Source organism: Branchiostoma belcheri, unplaced genomic scaffold (assembly GCF_001625305.1).
Source record: "Branchiostoma belcheri isolate BF01 breed outbred unplaced genomic scaffold, Haploidv18h27 scaffold28, whole genome shotgun sequence".
Classification (NCBI taxonomy): Eukaryota; Metazoa; Chordata; class Leptocardii; order Amphioxiformes; family Branchiostomatidae; genus Branchiostoma; species Branchiostoma belcheri.
The window spans coordinates 764,955-774,284 of record NW_017803887.1 but is presented as its reverse complement, the minus strand read 5'-3'; the positions used below and the strand labels follow the sequence as shown (position 1 = coordinate 774,284).

At 39.7% G+C, this 9,330-nt stretch overlaps 1 protein-coding gene across 1 annotated transcript in view; it reads right to left on the bottom strand.

The window, feature by feature from the left end:
- Positions 1–1,144: 1,144 nt before the first annotated feature.
- The window catches only part of LOC109472639, a 10,875-nt gene continuing 2,689 nt past the window's right edge, over positions 1,145–9,330 (bottom strand). Inside the window, exons 3-11 of the mRNA XM_019772472.1 lie at positions 7,239–7,559; positions 5,937–6,093; positions 5,119–5,317; positions 4,501–4,579; positions 3,802–3,879; positions 3,182–3,342; positions 2,526–2,634; positions 2,047–2,161; positions 1,145–1,437 (exon numbers count right to left, since the gene is read on the bottom strand). Of these exons, the coding sequence (XP_019628031.1) occupies positions 1,319–1,437; positions 2,047–2,161; positions 2,526–2,634; positions 3,182–3,342; positions 3,802–3,879; positions 4,501–4,579; positions 5,119–5,317; positions 5,937–6,093; positions 7,239–7,559 (1,338 nt within the window). The 3' untranslated portion in view covers positions 1,145–1,318. The remainder of the gene's footprint in view (positions 1,438–2,046; positions 2,162–2,525; positions 2,635–3,181; positions 3,343–3,801; positions 3,880–4,500; positions 4,580–5,118; positions 5,318–5,936; positions 6,094–7,238; positions 7,560–9,330) is intronic.

Sequence of the window (9,330 nt, the reverse complement as noted above, 5' to 3'; positions counted from 1 at the left end):
AAAAAATTCAGTGCAAAAGAGAAACCCCGATAAAAAAGCCTAAAAACACGCTAAAAATACCCCCAAAACCCAAACCTCTGCTTGGAGAGTAGCCTCTACCAGGGTTCAGAGGTGGAGTAGAAATTGGCAAAATAGACAGAAAACATGCCAGGGGAGTAAAGAGAAGCAAATTTTAGTAGACCAATCCCCCCAGCATGTTATCTGACTGTGTCTATTTGGTCAATTTCTGCTCTTTCCATCCATCTCTGAAGTCTGGTATAGGCAAAGATTTTCTGTTACTAGTATTTCAGTGGAAAGAAGGTTGATACAGTTCCATATGCTGTTGGTCCAAAGAAAATACAATGAGAAATAAGCTACCATATATACCTAACCCCACAAAATTTACCAACTTTCACCAACATATTCACCAAGACCTGTTACAATGTACACTGTCCTTACATGGGAATGTACAAGAAGATCAATTGCTAATAATATTTCAGTTATAAAGTCATTTTAATTCAACAGACATCCTCAAAAATGTATAAGATCATATATATTGTTTTCCTTGAAAAAATATAACAATTTTTCATACATGTTAATTGCATAGATTTTTGCTAAGTGCCCTACTAATCACCAAAACATTTTACAAAATTGACTTTTATGACTGTCATAGTTACAAACCCTATTTTTTGTTCCATTACAGCAGCAAATATTCTTTTCTACTGTTGTCATACAAAATTATAAATTTGATGTAAATCTTCTTTCGTTTTTTGTTGTATTGCATCTTTTGCTTTTTAAAATTTTCTTCACAGTAGATAGTCTTGAGTATTATACCCAAATTGATCTAAGACCAAACTAGATACGGAAAATCATGATAAATGTTTGTGATGGTTTTGTCTTCGTGACAACTTCTCCACTGAAAAAATATTGTTTTGACAACATAAACATATACAATTCCTCCGGATCCATATCACTAACTGTAACTTCAGAACTGGTGAAATCCTTAAAACACCTTGAAAACTACTCTCCAAGCAGAGGTTTTGGTTTGGGGTTATTTTTAGCGTGTTTTTAGGCTTTTTTATCAGGGTTTCTCTTTTGCTCTGAATTTTTTTGGGGGTTTGGTGGGGAAAAAAATTTAGTGCAAAAGAGAAACCCCAATAAAAAAGCCTAAAAACACGCTAAAAATAACCCCAAACCAAAACCTCTGCTTGGAGAGTACTTGAAAGCTCCTAGATCCTATCCCCTATCATACCCTAATATAAAGTCCCCTCAAAAATAAAGGAATTTACAGTATACACTGCTCAGGAATGTGATCATTGCTGACATCATCAGAGTTGTTCTACAATTCTCCATGATCATGACTTGTTTGTTTGTTGTTTTCCCTGTGGGTCTGCTTGGGGGTTTCTGATTCAATGTGGAACATTTCATCCTCCTCCTGTGCTTGTTCCCATTGGATGCCTGCAGCAGTGGGGAAAATTGTATGTAACGTTAACATACACGACAATAATCTAGTATGCTTAGTACAAGTTTGATTGAAGTTTATTGAAAAAAAAAAGGAATTTGTGGGCTTGAGTCGACTAAATTTCATCAGATTTCTTATTTTACACTGTAACATTTTACAAAAACAAAACCCTATAACTTACATCATCATGTGGTACAGATTTATAGAAAGAACACAATTTAGTATAATCAATATCATGAAGTCAACATAAAAACATGTTTGTTGGACTGACTTCACTGTTTTAGTGTTTCAACTCACAAGACACAACCTACACTACAGTACTATAAATAAAAAGTACATTATTTTAAGTGCTGTTTGATGGCCGTGTGGTTAGTCGAGTGGACACGAGATCAAGAGGTCACAGGTTTGATAATGGCTAGACATTGTGTCCTTGGGAAAAGCAATTTACACGACTTTCCTTACTTCACCCTGGTGCAAAATGGGTGCATAGCCTGACTTTGGTCAGGGAGGTAAAAGGCGGTAGAATCCTCATAATGTATGTACAATATTTGACATGAATGATACATTGTTAAAACATTCTGTCCAAAGTCCTGATTAGTTCTCACCTGCTGGATCGTCCATCTGCCTTGGTGTGAACATGACCATGACTTGGTCCATACCTGCTGCCAGGTCTGCTTTGTTAGCGTACCCTTTGTTATCAGGGTCCAACACTTCAAACACCTGCAAAATGTGGCAGTGAATCGATCGTTCCTATACCAATCAACACTGCTGTATAACAAATCTCTCAAATGATTCCACCCGTAATTTGTAAATATGTAATACTATGTATACCTACAATGTATAATTTGAATGCTGCTATTATAAAATTGCAAATTTGTGAACAATATCAATGTAAAGAAATGGTTCTCTTAAGGTGTAATTCGATAATGTTTTTGTGTAAATTAGCGCTATTTAAGACATTATCGGAAAGCTGCCAAATGCTAATAAAGCTTTCTTATGTCAATAATTTCTTCAGGTTGGAAAGAGAGTGTATGAGAGGGTTCAAGTAGATACATGTAGTCATAATCATTGATCACAGACTAACCTCTTTAGCTATTTTCTCAGAACCCTGGAGACTGTCCTGGTACTTCTGAATAAAAGCTGACAGGTCGAGTCGATCAGCGTCTTTGTCATAAGCTGACATGATCACAGCTCTGGAAAATCATATTATAGAAATTAGGTAATTCTGCTCTGCACAATATTACAACTAATTTTTGGTCACAATTATAATAATTATGTATCTATCCCTGTTTGGCTATATGTATATATCAATCACAGTAATTTTCTATTTCATTTACTTACTACTGGTAACTGATCTTAATGAATACACCTCAGTCACAGCATTCACTCTTTAATAATTAGCTGTTGATTTCTTTTGCAATGAGTTAGCATTGACTGAATTCAATACATACAATTCTGCAATTCTAGATTACAAATACATGTAACATAAAATGTCCCAAAAGTTACAAAGCACAATTATTATATAATTGTTTGTATTAATAAAGAGATGTCATCAACATAGTCTAAAGTAAAGAAACTATTTCATGGGTACATCAATTCGTAACTAAGTCTTACTGTTGGTTAAATTTTTGTATATCAGAAATGTTATTGATAAAGAAAATCTTTGAAACAGAGATGGAAGCTGCACCCCTTATCATGCACAAAAATGGACTACCCCAGCTGTTGGCATGGCGACCATACCTGACGTCCTTGGGTGAGAAGTGTTTGTACTCGTACTGCTCGGTGTTGGCGGGGTCAGAGGACGTGACCCCTGCCACGGCCTTCAGCTCCGCCACGGTCAGCTGTCTCAGCCGGTCACAGGTCACCGATCCCGCTCCGGTGGGGTCCAGTATCATCATCACCTGCCGAATGGCAAAATTAAGCATGTCAGCAGAACGTACTGCGTCTGTGTGTGTGTGTGTGTGTGTGTGTGTGTGCGCGCGGGCATACATCTGTGTTTCTGCATGACCTGGTCAGGTTGTAATGAGAGAGAGAGAAAGTCATTAATGTGTTTTTAATTACATGACCTACTTGCACAATAAAGAAGCACTTGGTGAAAGACAAGAGGACACAGTCACCTAGTTTGAACAAGCCTTCTCTGGGCGGCTGGTTGTAGGATGGCCGGCAAAAGAACATGTTAAAAATTCTACAAAACAAAGGATCAAAACTCCTAGTATTACCCATCCGGAGGCCTGCACAGGAGGCTAACAGTCACCATCACACAAGATCAGATTCTGAATATTTTATGGAGGTCTTAGATCTCCAAATTCTTGTTTTAGCAAATTTAGGAGAATCTAGAATATTCACATGCAATGCCTCACCTGGTGTGAAATCTCCTCCAGAATGTCTACATCAGGAAAATCAATGTCTTCATCTTCTTCACTCTCCATTGTCCGCATCTGGAAATATACATAGACAGGAAACAATTTTATCTGCTATCCAAGCAGATCTGACGTTTAGAGCTTGGCTTATTTTTGGCATGATTTTAAGCGTTTTTTTCTCAGGCTTTTTTTGCACTGGAATTTTTTTATGCCAGGCAAAGACATCCAGTACAAAAAAAAGCCTATTATAAAAAGATGGCAAAAATAAGCCAATTCTTAGCCTAAACCTCTGCTGGAGAGTTAACATAATCATTGTTTCCAGTAGACTGTGAAGTCCATCATTAAAGATGTGGGTACCTGTGGGTACCTGGGTGTTGAAGTGATTAGGTTTATAGCACATTGAAGCTTTCGACTGCCGGCAGAGGTTGGGTTGTGTGAGAAAAAAAATTCCAGTGCAAAAGAGAAACCCCAATAAAAAAGCCTTAAAAACACGCCAAAAATAACCCCAAACCCAAACCTCTGCTTGGAAAGTATGGGTACCAAGGTGCGGACCTTTCCCTCAGACACTGTTTTCAATGATACTACATTTTGTATGTGATTAAGCATCATCTAGTAAATGTTAGAAAAGACTTTGCAGACCCATATTGATGAACATATAATAGTAAAATGTCATGTATGAAGTATTAACAAAGTACCAACCTCTATGAGTAGCTCCAAATACGTAGCGGCATCAAGTTTTCCATTCCCTGACTGTTCACACGCGTGCACTAGGGTTTCACTGTATGTGGACAAAATATGATTTCTCTCTGGAAATTTGGTCTTGACTGAATCATGATCATTGTCTTACATGGTTAAAAGGTGTATTGAAGATTTAAATCTAGCTTCTATCCAGAATTCTCTCCTCTCAAAATTGTGGCACAATAATTAAAACTAAAGAATTCAAAAGAGGAAAACAGGCTGAGATAATGACAAGATTGAATGAGAAGAATTTAGCAATGAAAACAGAAGACAGAATACTGTAAATCACTTCATATTTGTAGTAGCAAAATTTCACAGAAAAATGGACATGTTCACGGTTCACGTAGTGGCAGGTGCAGAAGAAAGAAAGTCAGCAAATCATTTTTTCACAGTAATGATAAATTTGTGGTACAGAAGCGAATGCAAAAACATGAACATACAATGTACTACTAGTATTACTAGAAGTATAAAACTTTTAATATGTACTAATATTCACACCTTATTAAAAGTACCGCAAAGATCAAATGATTTACAGTATTATAAACTTATAATAAGGAAGAGAAACTACAACTGACTTACTTGAGCTCAAAAGGATCTGTGTTTCCCATGGTCTGCGAGGCGACGCCATCATAGGTCCATACCATGTCAGCCTGGCTGAGAGGGGTGTACTCAGGCTCGACTGTGTCACAGCCGGTAGAGTCAAACTCCTTCAGCCGAGAGAACAGGACCGACACGGCCATGTTCTTAGTGCCGTACGACCTCACCTGGTGCAGGTAGCCTGAAGTACAGTTTACAATTATAATTATTTATTTTTTGTTTATTTGTTTAAAACCAACTATATCAATCCTGCTTACAAGGATCACTACATAGTTCACTTAACTTCAATAAAAAATCAGTATTTCATGAATGAATTTAAATATTTTTGGCTCAAATAAACTTACATTCAATTCGTAGAAAGAACACTAAAAAAATACAGCTGCATAACCTTTCTGATCAGTTTGTTTTGACTAATGTTTTACTTTTGTGATTTCTTAAAATGAATTATCGTATGTACATGTATTATAAGAAAGGTTTATTACAAATGAGGTCATAAAGTCATACTAGAGCTGCTGCTAAAAATGAATCAACTACTCTCCAAGCAGAACTCAACTTCTTAAACCCTTAGTACAAAGTACTAGTAGATTGCATTCAATTCTCAAGCTAACTGACATCTAGAATACCGCAGTCATCCCTCAGCAAGACATCTGGAGCTGCATACATGCATTTACATGCAGTTCCCATTTAGAACTTTTAGTCAGCCTGTCACTTCTTAAAACCATCTTAATAGTTTTCAACATAAAAAAAATGCATATCTAAATTGTACCTGAGTACATGACATTGTGTATCTCCACACTTACTGTATGGCAGCCACAGGCAGTCTCCTGCAGTTATGTTGGCGTACCACCAGGGGACCTTTGCGAAGTCCGGGTACCGCTGCAGGTTCACGTGGTCCACGTTAATCAGCGAAAACCCTCCGTACTCTCCAGAAGCTTCCTCCGCTATCGGGACGTTGACCTATGCATGATGTACAAAATGACTAACCAGTTACCATGGCAACTGACAGAACATTGGTTCAGGTCATAGGTCACTGTTTGGAGAAGAAGAAGAAGAGGAGGAAGAAGAAACCGAGCAAAAACAATATGTTTTCTTTTGGTAAACATAATAAACTGGTGGACGTCCCAATTACTTTTAATTATATATATAACGTTGTACCTAATACCAGCCCAGAAGAGAACAAGAAATAGCCACGCCTTCTAGTACCAGAGTTATCAACCAAGGATTGAGGTGTTCAAGAATTCATTCTTTCCTAGAACTATTGCAAAGTGGAACTCGCTGTCACCAAGTACAGAAGGGGCATTGTCATTATATATAGATACCTTTAAACAGTGCCTAGAGTTAGATATTCAAGGGTTAGGTGTAACAAGTCGATCGGTGTAATGTAGCCAGCTGCCCGCCGCGCTGGGTGCCTGCAAAGCTGGTGTGTTACACCGAAGGGCGGTTATACCGGCTATACAGATACAGAAGCTGGTGTGTTACACTGAAGGGCAGTTACACCGGCTATACAGATACAGAAGCTGGTGTGTTACGCCGGAAGGTGGTTATACTGGCTATACAGATACAGAAGCTAGTGTGTTACGGGGAAAGGCGGTTATACTTGCTATACAGATACAGAAACTGGTGTGTTACGCCGAAAGGCAGTTAAACTGGCTATACAGATACAGAAGCTGGTGTGTTATGCAGAAAGGCAGTTATACCGGCTATACAGATACAGAAGCTAGTGTGTTACACCAAAGGGTGGTTATACCGGCTATACAGATACAGAAGCTAGTGTGTTACACCGAAGGACGGTTATACTGGCTATACAGATACAGAAGCTGAATCAGATGTGTTACGCCGAAGGACGGTTATACCGGCTAAAAAGGCGGCTATACAGATACAGAAGCTGGTGTGTTACGCCGAAGGACGGTTATACCGGCTAAAAAGGTGGCTATACAGATACAGAAGCTGGTGTGTTACGCCGAAAGGCGGTTATACCGGCTATACAGATACAGAAGCTGGTGTGTTACGCTGAAAGGCGGTTATACCGGCTATACAGATACAGAAGCTGGTGTGTTACGCCGAAGGGCGGTTATACCGGCTGTACAGATGCAGATACAGACCTCATGTTCTGGATCGATGAGAATCCAGTCCTTTGTTCCGTTGAGGAGACAGTTGAAGGCGTTGTCTGCGTCCTTGTGCAGGAGGCTCTTTGTTCCCCCCGAGCTCAGCCACAGGTTTGCCTCCAGAACCCTGTTCTTAAAGGACCCACAGCGAACGCACGGTAACACAAGCACCTCCTTAGACATCGGGTCGGGTAGCTGTGACACGATGTACTTATCCTGGTTCTTGTATGTCTTAAGAAAGTTTCTGATGGTGTCTTGGGCGAGACCCTTCTCCCCAACGGGATACTTGTCCTTCTCGGCTTTGGCCTCTAACTTGACCTAGAAAAGAAGAACAGAAATAGCGCTATTCCGCACATGACAAGACTGATAAACTAGTGATGCATACCGGTTCACTGGACTTGGATCCGGACTTGTAAGAATGTTTAGGTTCAAGTCTAAAAAAACCTAAAAGTCAAGAACCGAGTCCGGACTTATTCCGGACTTATTACCATAAAAGACCATTTCACATACCCCTTTTTCTTTCCAAACCACCTAAAACCTTCCGTATATTGCAAAATCTTTGCTGCAAAATGAAGAAAACATTGCCATCAGGCATCGTCAAGTACCGGCCTCCATGTTATGTGGCCAAAGTTTCACCCAGAAAACATTGCAAGGTTTCCAACATGCAATTTTGTATATGCCATGAGTTTAGGTCTGAACTTACAAGTCTGGAACTGAACCTAAACATCTGGACTTGAATCCGGACCTGAACCTAAAATTTGGGTTTAGGTACTGTAAATGCATTTTTATTCGAGGGGGATTTAGCTTCGCGATTTTCGCGAAGAGCCTTGCTTCGTGAAGTCATGTCCCTCGCGAACAGTTCACCGTATAATACACTCCTTCCGTCTTCCATGTTTCCACCGGACGTTATACCCAAGGGGGTAAATTATGAACGCTACAGAGCCAAGTAGAACTATCGTCTCAGCAGGAACACAAATAAAAGTAGACCAGCTCTTCTTCAAGAAATAAAATATTTATGTGTTATTGTTGAGTATCAGAATTATTTACTAGTATTTACTATAATCCTGTGTCAGGCCGTGTCAACTGCGTACAAAGATCTTAGCGTGCACGGCGCGGGGCCGCTTGCGACAGGAATACGGCTAAAATGCGGGTACATCCACAAATATTTTTATCAAAAACATAATTGCTGGGATCTGAAATGTTACTGGGTTCTCCTTAGCGGGAGTTGTTTATCGTTTTGACTGGAAAACGCAGGGTAAAAACGCTAAAAAATTTAGCGTGGGTACGACAAACCCACGCCGAGGTCCGTATACTTCCGGTTTTACGTGCACGCTAATCATGCCGAAAACGCCAAAAATCCGCATAGAGATGTATATTTCCCGAAAGATTCTTAGAACTGTGCATTTATTAACTAGAAGATCGGTGTATGGTCGTGGAAAATAGCGTTTTAGCGCTTATATCCAAACAAAGAAAATGTGTTTACATGGCGTCGGCCCGCTTGTATGTTACCGCCGCGGCGCTGCTCCAGCTGGTGCACAACCAACCAGAGACGCGAAATGCGGACACGTGACGCGGGATTTGCATACCGTCAACAACAACAGCTAGCTGAACAGGCCGCGTGCGGTGCATGAAACTAATTTTTTGTGTCAAATCAGCGCCGTATTTCAAGAGATAAATGCCGGGAAACAAAGTTTTCTTGTTTTTGAAAATATATTTTACGAGTTCATCTTTGAATATCCGAGTGAAAATCAAACAGTTCGATGCCTGGTCCTTCGGTACGATACAAATCCATGCATATGATTCCTGCGCGAGCCATCAGTTCTGTGTGAATTTTTAAACTGCAACTAACGAAATATTGACCCCAAATCACCGTAGCGTTTTCCTAAAAATTCCATAGCCGGCGATTTTGCGTGACTAAAGAAAAATATTGCCGGGCAAACCCATGATGAAAAAGGGGGTGCGCGGAAAATCACTGGTTATCCGGCGATTATCAAAAGTCGGCATTCCCTTTTTGTATTTGGTTCTGCTGTATAGCGAACTAAAATCCCTCGCGAACTCTCTATTTGCTCCGTTGCGCGAAATTTAGTCC